At 48.1% G+C, this 25,539-nt stretch overlaps 1 protein-coding gene across 1 annotated transcript in view; it reads left to right on the forward strand.

The window, feature by feature from the left end:
* The first annotated feature begins 13,498 nt into the window (after positions 1-13,498).
* Positions 13,499-25,539, forward strand: part of Plb1 (phospholipase B1) — a 121,104-nt gene continuing 109,063 nt past the window's right edge. Inside the window, exon 1 of the mRNA XM_006984819.4 lies at positions 13,499-13,675. Within this exon, the coding sequence (XP_006984881.3) occupies positions 13,618-13,675 (58 nt within the window). The 5' untranslated portion in view covers positions 13,499-13,617. The remainder of the gene's footprint in view (positions 13,676-25,539) is intronic.

A 25,539-nucleotide genomic window follows, 5' to 3' on the forward strand; every position in this document is an offset into this window, starting at 1 on the left:
TTTATCCACCGAGGCATCTCCCGAAGCCAAGCCTTTTACTTTTGGGGTCAGTTTCTTGTCTGTCTGCTTTGTAGATCTTTCTTTCACAGCCAGGTTCTGACACAATGGGTCCTCCGGTAGCAGTTGTTGGTATTTTTTCTTTTCCTCTAGTCTTTCCTCAGACAGGGGCCACAGCCTGCAGGGCCTCACAGGACTCCCAAACAGCTTTAGCTGTTTGGAACACATGTGCATGCTTTCTCATGCCGTCTCTCTTTCCCTCTTGAGACAGGCTGGTCTTGAACTCATAACCCCCCTGCGTCAGCCTTCCCAGTGCTGGAGCTACAGGCATGAGCCGCCACGCCTGGCTTCCCAGAGTCCTCTTTTGAATCTCTAATTTGTGTTCCGACCTGTCTCTGGCGCCTTTCAAGGGCAGGGCTTACTGTAGTATCTCAGTCTAGATTCCGGCATTCCCATAGCATGCTCTTCAAACCCCTCATCTGGGCCTTCTGATCCCTACTCAGGGCACAGGATGATGTTCAGGCCAAATCAGAAATCTGCCCTTCCCTTTCACAGTGCGCCTATTTCCTGCTTGAATACCTCTACCATGTCCGTCTTCACCACAGCAAACCACCTTCGTGTCTTAAGTGGTGGGCCAGGGCATCTACCCTTGTCCTCCTGTAGCCATACTCCATATAGCCATCAGAACACAAGGAGAGGCTGGGTATGCAGCTCAGTTGGTAGAGTGCTTGCTTAGCATGCACTGCACAAACCAGGTGTGGTAGAGCATGCCAATAATCCTGGAACTCAGGAGGCGGAAGCAAGAAAATTGGACGTGTAAGGGTTTAAGAAGCATCCTTAGCTACACGGTGAGTTTGAAGCCAATCTGAGACATCTGTCTCAAAACAAATAAAACAAAACAAAAACACATGAGGAGGTCCCATCAATTTCCTCTTTACAACGTTTAGGCAGCTTCCAGCTTTTCTTGGGACGAAGGCCCATGAGTTACCCAAGCATAAACGGTTTCCTGCTCTACTTCAGGCTCCCTCCACTCTACATTGCAAATCACCTTGGCCTTTCCTGGAAGTTCCCAAAGACCCTCTTACCACAGAGCTGGGAAGTGAGCCTTTAAGAGCACCCTGGGTATGCTTGCCCATTGGCTTCTGATGTTCACGAGTGACGCTAATGAATGTCTCCCTACCCTGCTCAGATGGAAGGTCCATGAGATTAGAGGCCACACGTGGCAGGCATACAGGTAGCTCAGAAAAATCTGCACTGGGTCTCGGCCTCCCTGCCTCTCTCGGGCTAATTCCTATGGGTTCAGAACACCAAGTTATGCAGGGCAGGTATACGTTGGGCCCTGTGTAGGGTACTTGGAGGAGGTCCGAGTTAACCTGGAACATCAAGTGTCGAGGAAGAGAAGAGAATCGAAGCCAGCTTTGGGACTCAGCCTTGAATTGTGGGAAGAATTGTTTCATTCTTTGACAATATGAGAGAGAAGGGGGACAGGGAAGAGCCACTAAGCCACTAAGTTATCAAAAGGTGACTGTCCTCTTTAAACTGCTTTGGGACTTTGGGACTGAGTCACCTTCATTTCAAGACATCTCCTTCCTGGGATAATTCCATGGAGCCCAGGGGCCTTAGAGCAGGTGAGATCTTATTGACAGAAGCTGAGAGGGCAAGGGGAGGAGAACCTTCTACTTTTGGGCTGTGCACATCAGGGCCAGAATATGGTCCCTTGAGTTCCTGAGAGTGGCCTGGGGCTGAGTGATGCAATTTGATGGCTTCACAAGCACCTGGGTGTGGCCCTGTGCCTGTGAGATGGGCAGCCGCAGAGATGGAGGAGCTTTCATGACATCCGAGTTTTCAAGTCTGCAAGTCAGACGAAGGACAGAGCCAGTTCAGAGGAGGAGAGCGGCAGCGTGGAGCCAACAGAGGTAAGGAAAGCTCCAAGGCTTACTTACCACAGGAGCCCTGTGTGATGTAGGATGCCAGCCTGCCTACCCAGGTGTAAACAGAGGTAGTCTTTGACTCCCGTGAGCTAGATCTGCAATATAAGCATGCTTTTGACTAGCAAGTAGTCGGGATCCATTCTTTGGGGCAACTCCCATGTGACAAAATCCAGCCGGTGTGATACTGTCTTTTAGGGTTTCTTTTGCTGCGATGAAGCACCGTGACCAAAAAGCAACTTGGGGAGGAAAGGAAAGTTTATTTGGCTTACAGGTCTATACAGTATTCTTCATCGAAGGAAAATGGGATGGGAACTCAAGCAGGGCAGGAACCTGGAGGCAGGTGCTGATGCAGAGGCCATGGAGGGGTGCTGCTTTCTGGCTTCCTCTCTCATGGCTTGCTCAGCCTGCTTTCTTACAGAACCCAGGACCACCAGCCCAGAGATGGCCCCACCCACCATGGGCTGGGCCCTCCCCCATCCATCACTAATCGAGAAAATGCCTTATGGCCGAATCTTATGGAGACACTTTTTTTTTTTCAATTAAATTTCTCTTCTTTCAGATAACTCTCATTTGTGTGTCAGGCTGACGTAAGACCAGCCAGTACAGATATAAAAAATGGCGGGTTCCATTGGAAATTGCCCCCTGCCACCGCTCTAAGGCTGGAGCAACTTTTGGCACTGAGCCATAGAGCAGTCTGCTCGCATCCTTTCAACTGGGAGAACCAGGAGAAGGGGTGGGGGTGGGGAGCTGGAGGAAGAGGTTAGGAAAGAATGAGTCCGGCCTGGCATGCCTGGCATCATTAAGGTTTTCAAGGCATGAAGGATGGGAGATCAGGATTCTGCCCCCCGGGAGGGAGTGTCTCTGGTGGTTTTGGACTTTCTCATTGCAGAGGTGTGTTGGTCCTGTGTTTCTCTGACCCATATAATGCTTTAGTGAGTAGGTCATGAAGAATCTTCCAGGCTCCTAATGGTCCTCACCCCCACCCTGCTGGGCTCTTCTCCAGGGTCCACATCTCCAGATATGTCCTCATGGGGGCAGGTCTGGCCTTAGCCAGTCACTCCCCGTCACGGGAGGGAGGTTTCAGGGCCTTGGTCAGACACTAGTGTCTGTGTTCCCTGGTGTGTGGGGAAGGGGTCTGAGTACCAGTTTCATCATTTGGAGTCTGCGTGCGTGCGTGCGTGCGTGCGTGCGTGCGTGTGTGTGTGTGTGTGCGCAGGAAATCTGAGATCAGCATTGGGTCCCTTTCCTTGATGTTCTCCACCTCTGTTCTTGGGGAAAGGGTCTCTCTCTGAACCTGAAGTTCATCAGTTTCTCTAAACTAACTGGCCAATGAGATCTACTTATCTTTCCTCCTTAGACACCACCCACCACTATTATTTCTTCTTCTCCTCCTCCTCCCTCTCTTCCTCTCCCTCCTCCTCCTCCTCCTCCTTCAGACTCATACTTACTTCTCGTTGGAGTAGCCTAGGCGATCTCTGGTCCGAGCCCTGACCTAATGGCTGGACACCTGGAAACTCGGTGATCTCAGACTTCTACAGGCAGAGTATGTCAGAGAAACGATCCCTCTGAAAGAATCACATTGTCAGGACTAGCGGGCAGGCCAAAAGGACCCTTCTCTCTGGATTTATTTGTCCTGGGGGGGAGGCAGGCTAGTCTGAGGGAAGCTGCCAGCTCTCCAGTCTCTAGGAATGTGCTTGCATTCCACCTCATGACCCTCCTCTTGGTGACAGGATGACACCTGAGGACACAGGGTGAAAGGAAGGGCCAGCAGAAGCAAGTCATTGAGGACACGGCTCCAGGGCAGGGTTACCAGACATAAATACCTGGACTTGACAAGTCCATGCAGCAGTCAAGGAATTCAAAGCAGAGGGAGGGGGGTTGAGGCCATTAAGTAGGACCTGCAACCAGTGAAGAGCCAAGGGCTAAGTGATTAGCAGGTGAAGCCAGAGCCAAGTCACAGCGTCAAGATCACAGAAAAAAAAAAAAAAATCCAACCGACCACAAGAGCATGTTAGTCGATTAGTAAAGTGTATTTATAAACTTCCAGCCAGGAGGCAGCCATCTGCAGTGGCCTCTGAATCTGCAGGGGTTCTAGGGTACCTGAAAAGAGGGGGCGGGGATTCTGACACGTGTTCTGTTAGGGTGAGGATATTGGCACTGGCCTGACAGAACATTTGGCAGTTCTTCCTGGGTTCATTGGCTACGGGGACTGGGAAAATGACAGGTTTTCTTGGTTTTCAGGGAGACTGCTCTAAGAGATTTCTTTGGAGGACAAAGGGACATATTTGGGTCCCACAGAAGCCAAGAGTATCTATTCTCTCATAAAGCAATGTATTCGTCTTGGTCTCAAGAGAACGAGTCTGAGGACCCTGTTTCCAGCTGGGGCGTTATTGTATTAGGAGCTGTGTGGGAGTCACATGGATGAGTGAAATACAGGGTCCACCTTTTTCAGCGAAAGAGATAGCTTCAATTGGCCAACTGTGTGCTCCCCATCGAGGTGGAGTAGGTGATGGAGCCTTCAGCAAGCTGCCAGATGGACCGGGGTAGTTAAGCCACCAAGGAGTAAACTTTGATCCTGTTTACTGGGGCCCCTGAGGGCTGACTTGAGTGGCAGTGGATTTAGACAGCTGGTCAGCAGTTACTGATATCAGGCCCATTGCCATGCAGTGGGGACACAGCAGCCACCAGCCAGTCTTTGTCCTCTTGGAGCTTAAGGTTGGTCAGACAGGATGATCTGTGGCCAAGCAACATAGGTCAAAGGACATACAGGAGCCCAGTGTTGTGTGCAAATGTGTGTGTGTGTGTATGAGTGTGTATATGTATGAGTGTATGTGTGTATGAGTGTGTGTATGAGTGTGTGTATATATATGAGTGTATGTGTATATATGAGTGTGTGTATGTGTGTGTAGATATGAGTGTGTGTGTATGTGTATGAGTGTGTTTATGTATATGAGTGTGTGTATGTATATGAGTGTGTGTATGTATATGAGTGTGTATGTGTGTATGTATGTGTGTGTGTATGTGTATGAGTGTGTGTGTGTATGAGTATGTGTGTATGTACGAGTGTGTGTGTATATAAGTGTGTATGTGTAAAACAAGGAGAGAGTATGGGACTTGAGGCTGGAGAAAAGGCACACAGGCCCTTATAGACCTTGCCGAGGTGGTTGGGCCTTAACTACAGGGCAAAGGGAACTTGCCAAAGGGGGATGTTATACAGGCTATGACATTAAGTTTGCACACAGACAAGACTGTTCAGACTGATATAGTTAAAGAAAAAAAGGACAGGGAAACATAGGAAACAGAAGTCTACCTGGAGCCATTTGGCCAGCCCAGTGGATAGTGACCCAGCCTAGTCCAGGAACTGGAGAACAGTTTAGGATACAAAATTGCTGAGACTCAGCACCTGGTGAGCTGCTGGACGGAGGAGAGGGAGACCCCGGGGACAGTTCCCGGGTCTGTCTGCAGTGGCCACTGCTGTTTCCTGTAGGGCTGGAAACAAAGGAAGAAGAATGATGTGGTCAGTTCTACACTCCCAGAGTCTGGAGAACCTACAGACTTCAAAGGGATGGTTGAGGATTGAGTCAGTGAATGAGTTTATGGGGCTTGAAGCTCAGAAGAAAGGTCTGGCTCCGGGGGAAATTGGGAATGATTGACACACAGGCTTTACAGCGAGCCATGGGCTACTTAGGACGGCCTTGAGAACCACAGAGGAGGAGGGGCCAGGCCAGAGGAGGCGTGGCCGGGAGAAGCCAGAAACCCTAGGCAGGGCTAAGTAGCTCAAGAAAGCAGTAGAGGCCCTCGCTCAAGCTTTTCTGAGATGCCCAGGAAGAAAGGATCTGAAGGTCCTTTGCTGTCCATTGAGTTCAACAAACTCCTGACCTTCCAGAACTTTTGATGGAGTGGTGGGGACGGAAGCCACATTGAAGGACAGGGACAGGTGAGTGAAAAGCGTTTTAGAATTACTACCTGGCAATGGCTTGGGGCGGTCAGCCTACAGGAATTCTTACAGGAGTTCAGGTATCAAACGATGGAGGGGCAAGAGTTTGAAGCCTCATGGAGATTGAGGAGACATGGGTCTCCATGGCCGGAGAGGAACGAGGGAAGGTAGCCTGGTGTGGCTCTGCCTCAGGAACAAGTGGACAGGAAATAGTGTCCATGATTCCCACCAGGAGCACACTGAGATTCTAGCCACCCCAGGAGAAGCATGTCCCTGAATGTTCTTGTTCCCACATGCCCTTAAAAGGCCCCCAAGTGTCAATTAAGTGTCCGACACAAAGGAATAAACATAGGGAAGTGCTGTGTCTCAGGTTAAAATAACTGGTCTTTGGAGCAGAAAAACCAAGATTAAAAACAAAAACAAGAACAACCCAGCATGGCAGCACACAATTGTAATCTCAGTACCCGGGAGTCTGAGGCAGGAAGGAAGAGGCATGTTCAAGGCTAACCTGAGATTAATTCAATGCAAGAGTCTATCTCAGATCAGATGCAAATAAAATAAAATTCGCTTTGACCACCCATACCCAGGAAGGTTTCTAACATTTTTGTAGATTTAAAAATTTAAGACAGTCCAATTTAAGGCCGGTGTGGTGGCTCAAGCCTGTAACCTCTGGGGTGTGAGCGCTGGCGTGGTAGAGACAGGAGGATCCTTGGAACTCACTAGCCAGCTACTCTAGCCTACAGCAACTCCAGGCCAAAGAGAGACTCTCTCAAAATAAAAGTGCAAAGTGCCAGGTGAACACCACCTACGGTTGTTCTCACAGAGGTACACATGGACACCTATGACCCCCACAACACACATACACATACACACAGACACACACAGACACACAAACATATACAAACGACACAGACACAGCACACACAGACACACATATATACACAACACACATACACATAGAGAGCTACACACAACATACACACACAATACATTCACAACACACAGGTACACACATAACACACAGACACACAAACATATACAGACACACACAACACATACACAACACACAGACATATACACAACACATAGACACATAAACACACAACACATATACACATAGAGACACACACAACATACAAACATACACACACAATGCATACACACATAACACATAGTTACACACACAATACATTCACAACACACACACAGACACACAGACACATGCACATGGTAGTCTATTTTCAGAAATGCCATAGTCTGAAAATAAGCTTAGGATAGAAAAGATGTAGATCTTGGGAATTCAATTTTCTGCAAGGAAGAAGTCCTTCCTGCATCTTTGAGGTGGAGTCAGGACAGGTGACAGGTGGATGTCCGTCAGAAGTGCCTGGAGGCAGTGGTGTTTGGGCAGTCCCTCGGGAAACAGAACTTGAGGGAAAACAACTCCTCAGTGAGCCACCCAGTCCCCAGCTTGGATGTCCTGATGGCTGGGGTCCAGCACAGATCTTTCTGTCAGCATTTCCTCCTCCTCTCTCCCCAGGTGGTGCCCTCACAAGTCACAAGTCAACAGGCAGACAGGTCTGTGCATCCCTGCCAAGGCCAGTAACACCCACAGCTGCCTTGGTGTCCTGGGTGTTGGCAGCCCAGCCCTTGACCAAGCTGGCTACATAAGGTTCGGCCATCCCCTGGCCCGCAACCACAGGCTCAGAGGCCCCGTTCTGTATCTGCTGTGCCAATGTGGATAGAGGGACTTCCCGGCTGGTGACCTGCCCCAGTCCATCCACAGGAGTTGTCACCAGCATCCAGGTGAGAGACACGCAGGGGGCCAGAGCTGGTAATCTTCACTCCTGCCCCTCTCTCTACTCCAAGGCTGGGAGAGGCTTTCTGGGCAGGTGCTCTGCTGTGGATGCAGACCAGGGAGGCAGGTGGGGGTCAGCATGGGATGCTTGGGGTTGTGGAATCCAGAGCCTTCTTCTTGGCATGGGGGCAAGCATTGAGGTTCCCAGGCGAACATGGGTGTGTGTGTGTGTGTGTGTGTGTGTGTGTGTGTGTGTGTGTGTGTGTGTGTGTGTGTGGCTTATTCCCTTTGGACTTGAAGGATGGATGACAGCTCCTCCTGGCAATGAGAGGATGATGAGTTTCCTGGGCAAAGCATCAAATCCCATGCCATCTGGCTGCCTCGCCTTGCTCCGTGGAGTCATGGGTACCACATATAACATCTCAGTTCTGGGAGAGCTAGGGAAGGCCTTTCCACACTTGTCTTTTCCCAGGGACTCCGTGCTAGAACAAAGGCGGGGTAGGTATGGGCATGAGGGTTTGTGTTGGTATCATTTAGCACAGGTTTGTTTTGTTTTGAGACAGGGTTTCTCTGTGTACCTCTCTCTGCCTGTCCTGGAATTCTCTCTGTAGACCAGGCTGGCCTTGAACTCGGGAGATTCGCTTGCCTCTGCCTCCTGAGTGCTGGGATTAAAGGCGTGCGCCACCACCTTCCGACTTAGCGCAGGTTTTATACTAAGTCTTCATAGCTTGACCTTGGTTACTGCGGGCCGTGGTGGACAGGCAAGCATTCTAGGATTTACCCTTAGCAACTAAGCAATCTTGAGCTGGCTACTCGTCCTCTGTGTGTTTTCAATTTCTTATCAATAAAACTGGAGTAAACACACCATTGCTGCCATGGTCACAGTGATTTGCCCCTGAGCAATTAGTAGGAAACAGCGTTGAACTTGGACCAGAGAGTCCAACCCCCCAGGGATGCTCTTACTCATGGTGAGGCATCACAAAAGCTTCTTTCTTTGCCTTAGTTTTCTTCTGTGTACAGTAGGGGTGGAGAAAGCCTGGTCCGGGACACTGCCTAGGACCAGGTGCTTCCTGAACTATGGAGTCCTAATCGTCCTCAGGCACGGGAGAAGGACGGACGGACAGACGGAGCTGGGCATCACCTTTTCTATGATGGGTTGTAGAATGCTGTTAAGTTCTCTGGGCCTTCTGAAATAGTGCCAGAGAGGAGTCCTCTGGTGCCAGGAAAAGGGGGTGCTGTATCCCCAGGTTCCCCATCACCCTAATGTTCAGATTCAGCATCCAGGAAAGAAGAATCACACTGGTAAGTCCTCTGTCAGATTCAGTATATGAGCCGAAGGCCACCCTCCTACCGCACAGGATCGAGCCGTCTCCCACTTCCCTCTTGAAGGAGGACTAGACATTGTATTAGGCCTATCTCCCAGTAACGCTGGAGAGAAATGAATGGGAGAAGAGACTTTGATCAGAACCCCCTTTTACACTTACTAATCGGGTGACCTTTGACTTTTTTTTTAACCCCCTGAGGTATCCCACTAGTATGAAATAAAACATTTATGAACTTGAATTGCAAGAGACCTGCTACCCAGTGGGTGCTCAGCTACTACTGAATAGGTGTTCAGTGAATGCTGTTTAAATCTGAACCTGGGTGTAGGTGTGGTAGTGGGCTCCAGGGGGGCAGTGAGAACGTTCTGTCTGGAGTTATGGGAGGGTGCTGGGTTGGGCTGTTTAAAATACGTGGCTGATCGTCTCAGCTCCTTGCCATACAAACACCTTCATTTTCTATGTGCTTGGACGAATACAAGCTAGGAGAGTTGGCTCTAATAAATGTTCCTGTCTATGCCACCAGGATGTTGGAGTCTAGAGAGCCCTCAGAGTCTGAAAGTGGTGTGGAGAGGAAAAAAATAAGAAACTCATAATCAGAGTGTCCCTGTGATTTGCAGAGTGCCAGGGCTCATACTGTGGAGACTAATTTGCCCCCACTTGTGAATGGTGGTCAGCCAGCCATCGTACCTGCTCTGCATTAATACTTGGGGGTAGAAAGAGGGTATCCTGCAGGCATGAAGTGGGGTGGGTCAGCTCACCTCCTCCTTCCAAATCCATGGATGTGTCTGTCTGTGTGCTCACTATGGAATGGAATCCATGCTGTCACTTATCACAGTATATGAGGAAGAGAAAGAGACCTCAGATGCCGACAGGCATCATCGCTGACCTGGGACTCTAGCTTACAGGTCCTGGTCACAGATGCTGGGCTTTACCCCGCACCAGCATTTATCTGCTTTTCCATCTACCCCATGACCTCTGAGAAGTAAGCCCAGAATCTGGCCAGACCGTGTGCTCCAATGAATTTCCTCTCTAGAGAGGTCAGGGATCAGCCTGGTTTTTTGCCAGCTGTTAATAGCCTACCCTCTTGCCAGGTGGACTTTTGACTTGTCTGATGCAAATCAGAGAGTGGTCTTTGTCCCTCAGCTGGCTGCCTAGTAGGTCCTCGAGATCCCTAAAGGAAGCCACGATTGAGGGCCACCAGACGAATAACAGCATAGCCTTAGAGAGGAGCCACGACCCACCACCTGTGTCCCTTTGTGCTTCGTGGCACAAGGGAGACATTCTCTTTGTCCTCAGCCCTCTGTCCTCAGTCACAGTTTGTATTCCTTTCAGCCTGTTCTGGGAGCTGATCTTTTCATAGTCGACTTGGCCTCTGCTTCATCCCAGCTTTCATTCATTTATTTATCCACCCAACACTCAATGAATGCCTGCTACAGTAGCCTTGGGCTAGCTTCTGGGGATGTCGCAGAGATCAAAGTGGACCAGGTGTCTGACCCCTCTCAAGGAATATCTGTCTGATCTGCAGGGATTTGACACATCAGTCTTAATCTACATAGTACGAAGGAGATACTTCAAAAGTGTGGGCTTTCTCCAGAACTATATTGTTGGTCCCTTCTTTGTTACCTACTGAAGTCCATGCCCTCAGTATATTGATCCTCATCAGTCTCTGTTCGTGGGTAGCTGAATAAGCCCATTTCTTAGCATTGGACTGTGTTTTGTCCATGCATGCCTGAGTCTTGTACTGGAAAATAGGTACAAGTAGACCCCCACCAGACCCTTCCTATCATATTGTCCCGGGTCACTCAAGCGGACTTGGTTTTTCTTATTGAAGAAACAGGACAGTTTACCTCGGGCTCTTCTCATAAACATCAAAGAGCTTGACCTCATTTCCCTCTTTCCTAGGCCCAGAACCAACCGCAGTAATTCCTCTGTAACACAGAGGAATTGTGGCTCACTGCATCATCAGCCAGAGGACAAAACAGACCTCTGCGTTTCCAACTAACATAGTGGTTTTCAGATAGTGACTATGACCCACATTAAAAAACACACATTTCATAACATGTAGCTGAAACAAATCCCCCAGGCACCGTACTTACCATGTTACATTCGATACCTTTGGATGTCCTATCGTCTGTTTTTTAAAATGGGGTAGTCATTCATCAAATTAAAGTCCCAAGAATAACAATCACTTATATCCTTTAGTTTGAAAACTACACTTCTAAGGCCAGTGCTGTTTTAATCTGTGTGGACCTTGAGCCCGAGATTTGGTCTAGCACCTCCTAGTGGAACTTTGGGAAACAGCAACTACTTTGCTTTGTCTACAAGAAGCCTTCTGAGCAGGGACTGTAGTCTAACCTGAAGACATGAATTCATGGGCTTCTGTTTTTCTCAAAGGGCACACCTGAAGACTTTTGCTGAAACAGGCAATGGAGCACATTCCCTCTTTTAGAACCTACCTTCTTTACACAGTTTATAGCAAAAACAAATCAGAGAACAGAAATTGATGGAGAAGTGAAGTCAACAGTTGCTTGCCTCTGGCTGGAGAAGAGCGCTGATCCCTTGTTTTCTGAGCTGTGACAGACTTCATAACAAGTGTCACTCAAACCAACAGATGCCTCCACAGTGTTGGCAAGAGTATCCACACAATGTTACCAATCCAGGGGTGAGGGCTCACACCTGTGATCCCCTAACCCAGGAGGCTAAGTAAGGCAGATTATTATGAGTTTGAGGACAGCCTGGGATACATTGCAAATGCTGAGCAGCCTGGAATAGAGTGTGAGGCCATGTTTTACTCCAGCCCCACCCACACCATTCTCCCCCCCAAAAAAAAACCAGAAGAAAGAAAGGAAAGGAAGGAAGGAAGGAAGACATTTTGCTTTCCTTACCTCCACACAGCTAGTGAGGGTTCCTTTGAGGCATTGTTGAGATTCCAGTATTTCCTTAATCTAAAAGGCAATTCAGATGGTCCGATGCCAAAATGCCTCTCAGATCAAAATTATTAAGTCGTATCTTTATTTTCTAAATGTAAAAGAGGTTATAGGATGGATAGCTTATGGCCAGCAGCACACCAGAGAGACCAGAGATGGGAGCAGGTGTTTCTGCCCTTGTCCCATCATGCTTCATGCCCTGCCTGCTCCTGACCTAAGTAGGAACAGAGACTTATGGACCCTCATTGCATTCAAGGAAGTTTGCTGGTGCTCTTCCAGGCTACTGGCAGCCCACAGTAGGTGGTTCTCGCATCCTTAGTGGGGCGGCAGCTTTGAGTTGGAGGTTGCATTTGTGGGCAGTGTAGTGATGGTGACAAGTATCCAGGGGACATCTGTGTCCAAATAGCCCCCCGCAGACCTTGGCATTGGGTACAGTTTCTTCTTCCTTTTCTGAGCGTATCACTCTCCCTCAGGCCCTAGGACTAGCCCATGGCCAACAGGGTTAGTGTGGCCGAGTCTACACTCCACAACATGGCTCCGCCTCCTCACAAAGTCCGAAGGCTGAGACTAAGCCTGAGATCCACGGTCACTCATGTTACATTTTTTTCTGAGCAGATGAGAGGGGGTGGCAATATCCTAGAATCAAGACTTGATAAACGAGGAGCACCCCCCCCCCATCATCACTTGAGTCTCAACACAGTAAAGCTGTGCATGAGAGCAAGATCCCAGTTGGGTCATGGGAACCAGTTCAGGGCTCCTTGCTAGACCCCAGGAGTTAGCTCTCAGCTACTGCGTCACGGGGCGGGCAAAAGGCAAGGCAACTTGCCTGTATTTGCATGTATTAACCAAGGCAATCAATCATTCCTTGGTATTTGAGGGGAAGGGATACCTCAACAGTTTTTGTCGCTCGGGTTTCAGACTCTAGCTCAGTCTGCCTGGCTTGGTCTCAGCCCAGCATCCCCCACTTCACGTGCCCAGGGGAAACTGCTGATCGGGTCAGCATGAGTTCCATGGGCTCACCTCTCAGCCTTTTGCTTCTCGCCACATGCAGACAATGAGTGTGTACTCCGCTGCCTGCCACTTCGGGCCATCAGCGCGTTTGGTGGCGGGGTGGGGGCAACAGAAACAGATTTCCTCTTGAGGTCCAAACTAGAGAGCCCAGTGGCTTTCTGAGACTGGATGGTGACATCTTTCACACTAAGAAAGCTCCAGTTTGGAGCTGGTTTGGTGGGTCTATGGGGGCCGTTAAACACTTCGGTTCTCGGTGTCTTTTATTTTCTGTAAGTCAGGAAATAAAAGGCAGATGAGGTCAAATTCAGGGGTGTGCCCAAGATCCCAGAGTTTTGGCATACAGTGGGATCCTCCTAGCTCTACACATAGGATGCCAAGGTTTATGTTCTCCTCGGTAGCTCCATCTCTGGACCCCTGACACCATGGCAGGTAGCGAGAAGGCCGCCCTGTGGTCCCGATCGTTGGGTGTTGATGATTAGAGCGTGCTGTCCTGTTGTCAAGCTTCTGCCTAAATGTTAATATTTATCATTTACAGCCAGCCACTGCCCCCTTTCAAAGGTGAACACAGTAAAGTTTACGACGGGTGTACTATCAGATCCCAGAGAAGTATAAAAGCAGTGGTGGGTGAGTGGTCACTCTACCATCTGTGGAAGGAAGCCATTTGCTCAACGGCCCCAGACGCCTGCGACATTGTGGCATGGAGCTGCGGCCAGGTGTGCCCCTCGTGGGACTGCTGTTGCTGCTGCTGGGACAAGGTAAGTGTGACGGATGAGTGTCAGCGTCACTGATACTCAGTCCTACCGGTGCCCTCAGTTGCTTAAGCAAGAAGTTGGGGAGTGGTATGCCCCCCTTCTGTTGAGACCAAGCTCCAAATGGAAAGTTAAGACACGAGAAGGTTTGTTTGCCTCTTTGTGGGATGATGGGAGGCGGATGCTGCCTGAAGAAGGACTGAGAGTTAGGGGCTCTGAAGGCTGTGGGAGGGGTGGGGTGGGTCTTGGGAGAGGTAAGATGCACAGATGAGCTGCAGACCCTGGTCGGGGGGGGGGGGGGGGGAAACTGTGAGTGCCGAATCACCAAGACTTCTTCTATTACTGTGTGCTGTATGGCCTTGGAAAAGTTCCACCTCCCTGGACCTCAAAATTTCCCCTCATCTTTAAAATGAGGTGGTGGTGGGTGGAAATGTGACTCCTTGGTAGAGTTCTTATCAGTACAAGGTCCTGGGTTCAACCCCCAAGTTTCAATCCCTCAAAAAGAATAGAATAAAATGGCTATATCAATATTAAGTCCGGGTTATAGCTATCTGTGGCCTTTGATTTTTTTCTGTTAAGGACAGATGAAGGCAGATCAGCATGATAAATCCTAAAGAAGCTCATAGGCTTTAGTTGTATGAAGTACTTAGTGAGTACTTGATTGGACCGCATAGGCAATGAACGAGGCTTCGGGGCTTTGTATTTCTTCTGGTGCCGTGATTGTGAACAGGGATACTCCTGCCACACCCTCTCAAGGATACTCCTGCCACACCTTCCCTCTGCCCCATCCTCCTTGGTTTAGGAAGGCAGGATTCTTTAAGCTGACAAAGGCCTTGGGCATGACTTCCCTTCCCTATGAGAGGCCAGGGACTGGAGTAGAAGGCATTTGCCCTTGAACCACCCAAACAATGGAGGAGGTATAGATGGGACAGAGTCCATGCTGCCTGGGACCCCAAGGTCCTGCTTGCTCATCTAGGATAAGGGAGTGGCCTCAGCGAGCCTCTGGGGAGATGAGTAGGGCCTACTCGGCCTGCTGTACAAGAGGATTGCACTTTTATGGTTTCTGGTGAGACCCACGAAAGAACCTCTCATCCTATTGATCAATGGGTTCTTTTCTTGTGCTGGACTGGGTCTCTCCATTTTTCTGTAGTCTTATCTTTCTCTTGGATTATTCAAGTTTCCCATGTGTGCTGTCTACTGGCTCTTTGGTGGGTGGACATATATGACAACTGTCTTTTCCCACCCTGAAGCCCACCATCTTTCTGCTCTCTTCATGGAGAGAGGGAGGGTTAATATCGTGGAAACAGATGATGAGCACCCAGAGGGGACCTACAGGCTGTTTACTCAGAGTTTGCCAGAAGAAGCCATAATTTGCATTCCGTATTGACTCAAAGGGCGGCGGGAGCTTGGAAGGCTTAATGGTGAAGAGGAGGAGGCTTCAGGTCTGCTGGGACTGTGGGCTGTTGGCTGGAGGAAGCTGGAGGCACGCTAAGAAACAGGGCATCCTCAGCCATTGACTTGAGCATGTTTGGTTTTCTCTAGTGCAGCGGTTCTCAATCCATGGGTCACAACCCTTTGGCAAACCTCTTCCTCCAAAAGTATTTATGTTACAATTCATTACAGTAGCAAACTTACAGTTGTGAGGTAGTAACAAAAATAACTTGATGGTTGGGGGTCACCACAGCATGAGGACCACGGAGCTAGTTGATCCTGAATCGGAAGCTGTTACAGAACAATAGAGACAGATGGTTGAGGTCTGGTGGCCATAGATGGCGGTCAGAGTCCCAATGTCGTTGTTGTATATTCTGTCTTGGTGCCTAAGGTATGAATTGTAGGTCTCTTCTATATAGTTGGCACTCGGTGTGTCTTGTTTAAGAGCACCTACCTGGAGGTCACGAAGAATCGTTCACGTTTCTTTCTGTGTTTGCTGTTCCGAGTAGGTTAATCTTGGTACATCTAGGATTGATTTTTGTTGTGCCTCGTGTAGGGGAGGAGCCTGGTATGATGGTTTGTTATTTTTTTTTCTTCATGCAGATATTCAGCTGCCTCAGCACCATTTATTGAAAAGTCAATTGTTTCCCACTGTTCCAAAGAGACATTTGTTTCAAGGTTAGGGGTCAGATGTGCTTGGCAAATTCCTTTGTCTATTTCTCTGCCTGTAATACATTGCCTTAACTCTGTAGCTCCATGGTAAGGGCTATAATTTGACAAAATAAGTTCCTAGTTCTCCTTCTTCAAAGTGTCTTGGCTTTGAATTCTCCTGAAAATCCATCAGTTTGTCCATTTTTACCTCAGAAAATCTGTTGGGATTTTGATAAATATTGCTTTTGAGTCTATGAATCAAGTTGGGAGAAATAAACACCCTAGCCGGGTGGTGGCACACGCCTTTAATCCCTGCACTTGGGAGGCAGAGGCAGGCAGATCTCTGAGTTCATAGCCAACCTGGTCTACAGAGTGAATTCTAGGACAGCCAGGGATACAATGAGAAAGCCTGTCTTGAAAAACAAACAAACAAATAAACAAAAACAAAACACCCTCACAACATTGAGTCATGAAAATCATGACTATATATTTAAATTTTTGTCCATAGTTCACTAAGTTTTCTTGTTGAGGTCTTTCATGTATTTTGATCAATTTATTCCCAGGTATATGATATTTATGTTATATGGAAAATAGATTTGGTTTTGTATTGTAAAAGTATTTATTATAGGCATAAGGAAGTAAAATTGGTTTTTACATGTTGAGATTTGGGCAGAACTAAAGTCTCACATATTCTGCCTGCTTCTCTGTTGGAGTTCCCTCTAATCACAGTCTGGTTGGCCAGGTCATCTCCCTCTCGACCCTTCTTCCTTCTGCCTTCTGTGTGTATATATGTGCATAGACATACTAAACCCATGTTGTGTGTTTATTTCCAAGGTTATTCATTTCTGCACATTTCTCTTGCTTGGTCCTCGCGGTGTGTCCCAAAGTTGTGGTGTGACTGTTTTCATCTATTTTAAGAATTCTCAGCCAATAATACTTGCTTTTCCTCTTCTGTGCCAGTTAGATGTTTATCTGGCTTTCTCCTGTCACGTACCATACCTGTCGCCTCTCTTCCCACACCACTATCCTTTTAGATATTTGCCATTAAGTAGTTTATCTTAACACATGCGGCTTTCCCATTCTCCTTCAGTTGTGTCTAATTTGCTGTTAGAGCTGATGAAGAAAGATTTTGAAAACTACTGATTATATTTTTCAAATTTAATTTATATTTAGTTCTTCACAAACTTATTGGGCTTAATACATGGTATCTATTACTATATTACATATAGTATATTAAGCCATATTTTAATTATTACATCAATATAACTTGGTAATTTTGGCTTCCTATTTAAACCTCAAGTATGTGCTATTTTCCAAAAAAAAAAAAAACGTGTAATTTTTGCCTGTTAATTTCAGCATGCAAAGCTTTATGATATCTCTGCTCTATTTTCTCTATGCTGTTACTCACAGGCACTGTGTGTCTCTTCTTGGTTTGGTCATGTTTCCTCTGGCCTGTAACAGCCTCCTTGAACAGTCTACCCATGATAGTCTTTGGGGCCTAGATTGAAAGTGACCAATTTCAGAGAAAATATACATATAAGGGTCATGCGTTCAGACACTGAGACCATTCCAATAAGGAATCATTTCAAACTCAATTCACGGTGTGATGTTCCCTAGAAGAGGTAAACCCCAGGCCAAGCATTCACACACAGTTTCTCCCTGGTCCTAGCAGGGAGTGGATTCCCAGACCCCACTCCTCTGAGGATACTCCAATCTGAGGATGCTCAAATTCCTTGTACCATCTGTGTATAGACACATGAATAAGCTCCAGTGTGCTTTAAAGCACATCTAGGTAGATTTCAATACAAAATGAATTGTAAATGCTCTGCAAATAGTTGATAGACATGTTCAGTTCAGACACAGTTTTTTAAGTGTTTTCAATCCACTGTGGTTGGATCCACGGGTACAGGACATATAGCCGCAAAAGGTGGACTGCACATAGCAACTCCCATTTAAAATGGAGTGTGCCGTTATTCCCACTGTGTGGATGAGAACTCTGGGAGGCTTGGTGGCTTAACAAGAGTCATTCAGATAGTAAATAAAAGAACCTGAGCCAGTCCCAAGCCCAAGACCCTTCGCCACTCATTTGTGTGATGCTAGAATCCATTGGAGGACAGGACCTAAATAGACTTCTATTTAAACTTGAAGATAACCTCAGCAAACCACACACGTAAACACAGATCCCTGTTTTAAAACTTTAACTTTTAAAACAGAAACAGCATTATCTCAAAACTGCTCTCGGCCCCAGCAAGCTGGCAGGAAAGCACCGTAGATAATAAAATACAGATTTTTGTTAGAGTTCCGTTTTCCTCAGATGGGTCACAAATCCCCAAGAGGCTGTCCAAACTGTGGATAAAACCTCATTGCCTTGGCGATGATGCATCTCTGATACTGTCGATGTAAAGCCAGGCATGGGAGGGAGCTGAGGGAACCGATCATGGGTGTTTTCACCACTGATGTGAGTGAAGTCAACACACATCAGCAGGAAGCCAGAGTGCTGCTGGGAGTTTGGGTCCCTTCCCCTCCCAGCTTTCTCTAGAAACACGATCATTGCAATAAGAGTGGAGGGGCCGGAGAGATGGCTCAGTGGTTAGAGCACTGGCTGCTCCTCCAGAGGACCCAGGTTCAATTCCCAGCATCCACATAGCAGCTCATAACTTTCTGTAACTTCAGTTCAAGGGAGCCTAACACCCTCACATGGACATACATGTAGGCAAAACACCAATGCACATAAATTAAAAAAAACTATAAGAGTTGAAACAGATGTTAGAGACATTCTGGTGGGCCAACTCTGATGTAGAATATCATTTTAAGGTGTGTTACTTTTGTTTATGTTGCATTTGTTTAACTCTGTGAAGCTGTGTTACTGTGCCTGTAACACACCTGATGGTCTCATAAAGAGCTGAACAACCCATAGAGAGGCAAGAGAGAGAAATAGGCAGGACTATCAGGCAGAGAGGATAAATAGAAGGAGAAATCTGGGAGGAAGGAGAAAGAATGAATTAGAGAAGGAGGAGGAGTCTGAGGGTCAGCCATCCAGCTACACAGCAAGACACAGAGTAAGAGTAAGATTTACAGACACAAGAGAACAGGAAAAGCCCAGAGGCAAAAGGTAGATGGGGATAATTTAAAGTTAAGGAAAGCTGGCTAGAAACAAGCCAAGTTAAGGCCAGGCATTTATAATTAAGAATAAGCCACCATGAGAGATTTATTTGGGAATTGGTGGCGGGCCCTGCAAAAAAGCAAAAACTCCCAACAATACAACTCCTTCAAATGATTGATGTAAGGGGGCAGGGATTGGCTTGGGTCCCTCATCTGGTTGTCAGCAAAGCCATTCCTGGGACCCTGAGGCCAGACGCTCCCCTCTATCTCAGAAGTTTCAGTTCCTGTCCCCATCTCTGCCATCACACACATATGTCCCCCCCATTCTTGCTCTGAGCAGCCAGGACAGGTATAGGGGTTTCCTTCAGGGCTCGAGAGTCTACTTTCCCGGAATGTCACCTGTATCTTGAAGATTTTTAGGACTTGCTGTCAATCATCATTTTCCTCGAGCTGCAGTTTCTGCTGCTGTCAATGAACTATCTGAGCACCCTTGGGAGAACCCAAGTCAAGCTGAGCCTGGCTGGCACTTACTAAGCAGCATCTCTGGGGAGAGAGACTGGATCTGACGGAATCACTGGAGGAAAATTAGGCGCCAACACAGGCGCAGGGAGCCATGATAGCTGCAAAAGGATTCTGAGAACTGAGGGACGGCTGTGAGCTAGGGAAGTCTTAAGTAGGGTTTGCTACAGAACTAACAACTTGGTTGAAATAAACCCAGAAGAGCAGACAAGGGGTGCAAAGGGAGGGAGGTGTACCTGTCCACGCTGGGGCAAGGCTCACCGCCTGCCCCACGCAGTCTGTCCTAAGAGCCTGGAGTCCTAAGAGGAAGTGAAGTGTGAGCGCACTAGGTGCTCTACCATGGAGCCTGAGTGGGAGGATTGGTGGACTCTGGAAAAGGCCCATGTAGCTCTTCTGCCTTAGGCCACCATTTGCTCTTCCATGTGAAGTCCTTTCCCGTCAAACATAGGCCAAGGGCCAAACTACAAGTCAACTCTGAGCATGCCCTGTCCTATGAGGAACACTGCCATCCCTGGGAGCCCAGGGTGCGTGATGTTGGAAGGGGTGAGCAGAAGATGGAGGGTGTACTGGTCTCCATCCCACAGAGGTGGTGTCTTCCTTTGGCCATTGGCATTGGACACTGAATATTTAGACCATGTTGGTTCAGGGCTTTTCAAATCATCTCTGATGACTTCCATGGCCCATCAGACTAGGTATCTCCCCAAAGGGAATGCTATTGTTCATGGTAAGTCATTTCCTTGGCCAGCCTGATGGCAAACCAACTCTGACTGGGAGGGCAGCTGAAAATTGTGTTCTTGTGGGCTTAGCCACAGATCACACATTTCCACGTGGGGATAATTCAGGGAAGGTGCGGTTAGTGTTCTTGATGCTGTGGCAAAATATCTACAAGAAGCAATTTAAGGGAGGGATGTTTATTTGGACTCAGGGTTCGAGATGGAGCATCTGTCATGGGGAAGAGGGCATGGCAGAGTTTATAGCAACAGGAGCATGTGACTCAATCACCTCACATTTCTGTGGCCTCGGAAATAGAGAGCCCCCTCTGGAAGCAAGGTGGGCCCTAACTCCCCTTCCCACAAGACATCTACTTCCTCCAGCCAGGCCCCACTTCCTGAAGGTTCTGAAACTTCTTCTCACAGTACCACCAGGTGAGGACCAGGTGTTCAAACACAGACCTGTGGGACCCAATTTACATCCAAGTCATAATCCGCACACCAAACTTCTTGTGACATCCATTCAAAAAGCCCATGAGCTCGGAGCAAGCACACCGGACTCACTTTAAAAGAACTGAATGCCCCACACGGCTCCCCTAGTGACCTATGGGGTGTCTCTGGTACGTGCGCTAACCCATTAGATCAGAGTTTCCTGAGGCAGCCGACAAGGTGATTGGAGTGGCCTTCCGCTTCCACTACCCCAGAATTCAGAGACAAATATTCAGAAGCCAGGCCCATCAGTCTCTCTGGACTTCAATGTCACCTTCTACTGACTGGCATGTGACTGCTCATGTACCACGCTGACAAAAAAAAGATGCCTGTGCCTCCCAGCATGCCTGGAATTCTGAGGTGGAAGCCACTACAGTCAGGTGTGACTCATGATTTTCTGACTCGGTACGCACAGCTGCTCACAGGTAGCATCTGCTCCCGGCCACCACAGCGTTCTGTAAGGCCCCGGTATGAGTGAGACTTGCCAAGTCTCACCCTAAGGAGCTTAGAGTCACCCAGAAGATTTGTGTGCAGTCAAGGAGACCACAGGGAGACACTGGGCGCCTTTGACCCTCCCTTTTCCAGATCCTGGCCTAGCACAATACTTAGTGAATGTAGCTCATGAAGTCTGTACTTCCCTCTCTGGTCTCTGAGCCTGTAAAAAAAAAAAAAAAAAAAAAAAGTCTAGAGCAATGGTTCTCAACATGTGGGTCATGGCCCCTTTCAGAGATCCTGTGTGTCAGATACTTACATTACAATTCGTAACAGTAGCAAAAATACTTATGAAATAGCAACAAAATAATTTTATGGTTGGGGGTCATGAGGAACTCTATTAAAGGGTCTCAGCAATAGGGAGGTTGAGAACCACTAGTCTAGAGGATCATATATCCCGCCTCTGGTGTTGCTGTGAGGACACTATACAAAGAACCCAAGAATTGAATGTACCCCAAAGCATGACCTCAGTTCCACGTCCGTCGACCTTGATTATTCTCCCTGCTGTCCAGGGACGCACCTCCCTTTCATCTGGAAGGTGATCTTTGTTCACGTGCACGGCGCTTGCCCACACGGCACTTTCCTGTTCTTTGATCCTCATGGCAACTACAGAAGGGAGGTGAGGAAGCCAGGCTCCTTCCCATTTTATAGATGAGGAGGAAGTCCACAGACGGAGAGATTGAGTGCATGGTCAAGGTCACCACATGGGGCTGTTCTTCCTCAAGCAAGGGATGGATTGTGGAAGCTTGTGCCCCGGATACACTCTAAGTGGACAGGCATCAAGGAAATCAGTAAATTGGAGTGTGTGACCTCTTTTAAGTTGGCTAGTAAAATCATCCCACCCACTTGTGGCTAGCTGCTGGACCAGCTCCAGTCAGCTCTCCATTGTAGAGTCGGGTTCTTAATTTGGAAGTACGTGAGCACCACCCAAGGGACTTCTGTGATTGCTGATGCCTAGCATTATCCAGGCCCCATGCAGTCTAAAGAAACCTGAGGTTTTATGGGGGGACGGGGGAAGGGCAGTGTCTCGGTAACAGCAGAGCAATAGAGAGCTGCTGAATTAAAAGGGGATCCCTGAGGCAGAAACCTCTGCGCATTGTACCTCCCCAAGGCCTGGTGCTATAAATGGACCCTTTTAGCTTCCCAACCCCAAAGGTTGCAGCTCTAATCTGGATGACTGATCTCTGTCATCCAGGCCTGTCCCACAGAGCACACGGAGGTGGCTTTCTTTCATTCCCAGCAGGGTGGAAAAATACATGTTTTTTTCCCTGACTGACCTTACTGAGGTGGGAGTTTCTCAGGGAGCCGAGAGATCCATGAGCCTGAGGGTCAAACAACTTTCCAGAAGGGAAACATTCCCTTGGGTTCCCGTGACTGGGGGGTCAGTGATGTCACAGTGCTTTGATGGTTCCTGCCACAACGTGCCTCAAGCACTGGGGGACACTGAAAGAATTTTCTTTCCACATACCTGAGAGAAAGCAAAGGCTAAGAATGAGGCCTGAGTCCCTCCAAGAGTCAGTGGGAACAGGACAAAGGGCCGTAACTTTCCATGCCAAGAGCAATTATCTGAATTCAAGGCACAGTTTCTCTGAGAGCCCAGGGCACTTGTACCAGACACTCTACTACCAAGTTGAAAATTCTGGCTTTAGAACCTTCAGTGACTTGGGTAATCCCAGGCTACAGAGTCTGGAAGTATCTGAAGGATTATCTACGCCAGCAGCCAATCACAGCCATTTATTCCTGCACCCTTGACATCTGTCATATACACCTTTAAAGGCATATGTATTTAGGGGGCTGGACAGATGGCTCAGTGGATAAGAGCACTGACTATTTTTCCAGAGGACCTTGGTTCGATTCCTAGCACCCACATGTTAGTTCCCAGCTATCTATAACTCCATTCCCCCAGGCATCCATACCGTCTGTGGGTATCGGGCATGCATGTGGTATACAGGCATACATGCAGGTGAAACACCCGTACATAAAAATAAATATCAAAACCATTTCCATTTATTTTTGTTCCTTGACGATTTCATATTTGTACATAATGTATTTTGGTCATTTTCATGCTCATTGCCCTCTCTCATTCCCCTCCCGCTCCCACTCACCCTATATGACCAACAGGCTTCTTTCTGCTCTCGTGTCTGTCTTGGTTTTGTGACCCCCACAGCCTTTAGGGGTTTTTTGATGAGCAGGGGTAGGGGGTATTTTAAAGAGCATGGGTGGGTACCTTACCAATGTCTACACCACTCAAGAAAACAACTCGCCTCTCCGGGCAACCATTGACCGATGCCTCTTTGGGGAGGAGGGCAGCCTCAGATGTCCCTACCCCTTTAAAGCTTATTACCGCTCTACAAGGCAGACATTACCACGTCCATCTTGGAGACGAGGGAACTGAGGCTGGGGGAGGGTGACAAGACACAGGTTGTCTAAGCTCCTGACCCTGTCTGAAATCCAAAGCCTCCGCTGGGGTCAGCATTCTGGACAGTCTATTCTTGTTTGGCTATGTGCAGCTAGTCTCCCAAGGGACAAGCCTGTGTCCTTGTTCTGGTCTTGGTTTGGGAGCTGCCTGGAGAGGGTCAGTTCTCCTGATACCCAGCCCTGCAGCTACTGAGGAGTGGTCTCCTAAACCCTCCCCCACTTCTTATTTCTAGTCTTCCCTCTGTGATTGAATATAATATCTGCCTATTTGTGTTTCGGGGTACCCTGTCTGTTCTAGGGTCTCCCTCCTTTCTCACATCCTTTAGATGCTTTGTTTTGACTTTCTGGTCTCCCATCCACCCTGTGAAGGCTAGTGCCAATCACTACAGGCCCACCCTCCTATTTCACCTGGATGACCTCTTCAGGCCCAGTGTAGATCATGGGTTGGTTGTCAAGCTAGCCACATGGGTGAAATCCAGCCTCTGTTTTTGTGTAGCTGATAAGCTAAAACTCATTTCTACTATTTGGGCATGTGTATCTATGTCCAGGAAGTCCAACATTGCTTTTGAAGAGACTGTAACTTCTCCACCATATTGTCTCTGTTTCTTTGTCAAAGATTTGGTTGACTATGTTTTTCTGGGCCTCTCTGGCCTCCATTCTGTCCCATTGATCTGCCTGTCCTTTTGGTAGGTACCACACTGTCTAGGTTACTCTACAGTAAGTTTTGGTATTGGGTTTTATTGATCCTCAGTGTTGTGTTAGCTATAAGAGGTCTTTTGCCTCTCCACAGAAACTATAGAATCAGTTTGCTGATGCCCACAGAGACTTCTATACTTTCATATGGCCCTAAAGACTGAAAAGGAGAACAGTATCTTATGACAGGTGAAAATTATGTAGACTATGAACTGTAGCCTCTGCAGATGAAGTTAACGTATGTACAGACTGCCTGGGGCCACTTTCACAATATTGAAATCGTGAATAGAAAGAATGGCTGTGCCGGAAAAGAGACCTTAGGGTCTACAGAACCCACAACATGGACCATCTGGCCTTTATGGGAAGCATTTGTCAGACCTCGTCTTGGGCACGTGGCTTCTCCTCACTTTTTTGCTTTCAAACACTGCCCAGGTCGCTAAGTGAGCTAGGCTGCCTGTCTTGAGTCTCTCTGTCACCAGCGGCTAGCTATGTCAACTTTATTGTGAGCTGCGCTTTCTGGATCTCACTTTACCGCATAGAGGGTGAGAGTATGGGGCTTCTCTCATAAACTGTCATAAGGATCAAAGCAAGTATTTTACGTCAGTGCTCTAACAGTGGGAGACAGGAGCTGTGTGGGAGCAGCGGCTACCACTTACGTTTAGATTTGCTCTCCTGAGCTGGGCAGACCGTTACCTGAATAGCCTCAACTCCCTGCCCTGCTAACTCATCTCTCCACTACGGTAGTAACAGCATCTTAAAAATCATCTCTTCAAGGTTGGTCATGGTTCCCAGTCACCCATGGTTAGCCTGGCATTTGTGGCTTTGAAGTCCAGCTCCTTCTATCTCTTTGTGACCGGCCCCTTCCTTGTCCTCCAGCTACAGACCCCATGTCCTAGCTTTTTTCAGCATGCCATGCTTGTCTACACCTCACTGATTTCCCATCAGAGGGCCCTTTCTGCCCAGAAAACTGGCTTCTGGGAATTTCAAGAGTCAATGAGATCTGGAGGTGGGTTATAGCCCTCGTTTGTGGAAACTGGTGTCTGGTCCATTGGTGGGTAGGAACCGGAAATGTACTGCTTCTCCTTCAGGCGACTCTAGATAAATTATTTGCGGGGTCAAAAGGTAAAGCTGCAGAGGAAGGCTGGGGCGGGAAATTAGTCAAGCTCCATCTCCCAGGTCAGGTTTGCCTTTCACGGTGTCTGCTGCTCTTGAGAGGCGCTGCCCCGGGACCATGCGCACTGAACAGAGAGCTGGGAAGAGAAGAGTCAGAGGAAGCAGAGAATCTAAATCCAGGGTCAAGTACCAGGCTAGAAATGTCCTGTGGCGCCGTTGAGACAGATATCGAGATTATGTTACAAGAGGAAG

Source organism: Peromyscus maniculatus, chromosome 22 (assembly GCF_049852395.1).
Source record: "Peromyscus maniculatus bairdii isolate BWxNUB_F1_BW_parent chromosome 22, HU_Pman_BW_mat_3.1, whole genome shotgun sequence".
In the NCBI taxonomy this organism is placed as follows: domain Eukaryota; kingdom Metazoa; phylum Chordata; class Mammalia; order Rodentia; family Cricetidae; genus Peromyscus; species Peromyscus maniculatus.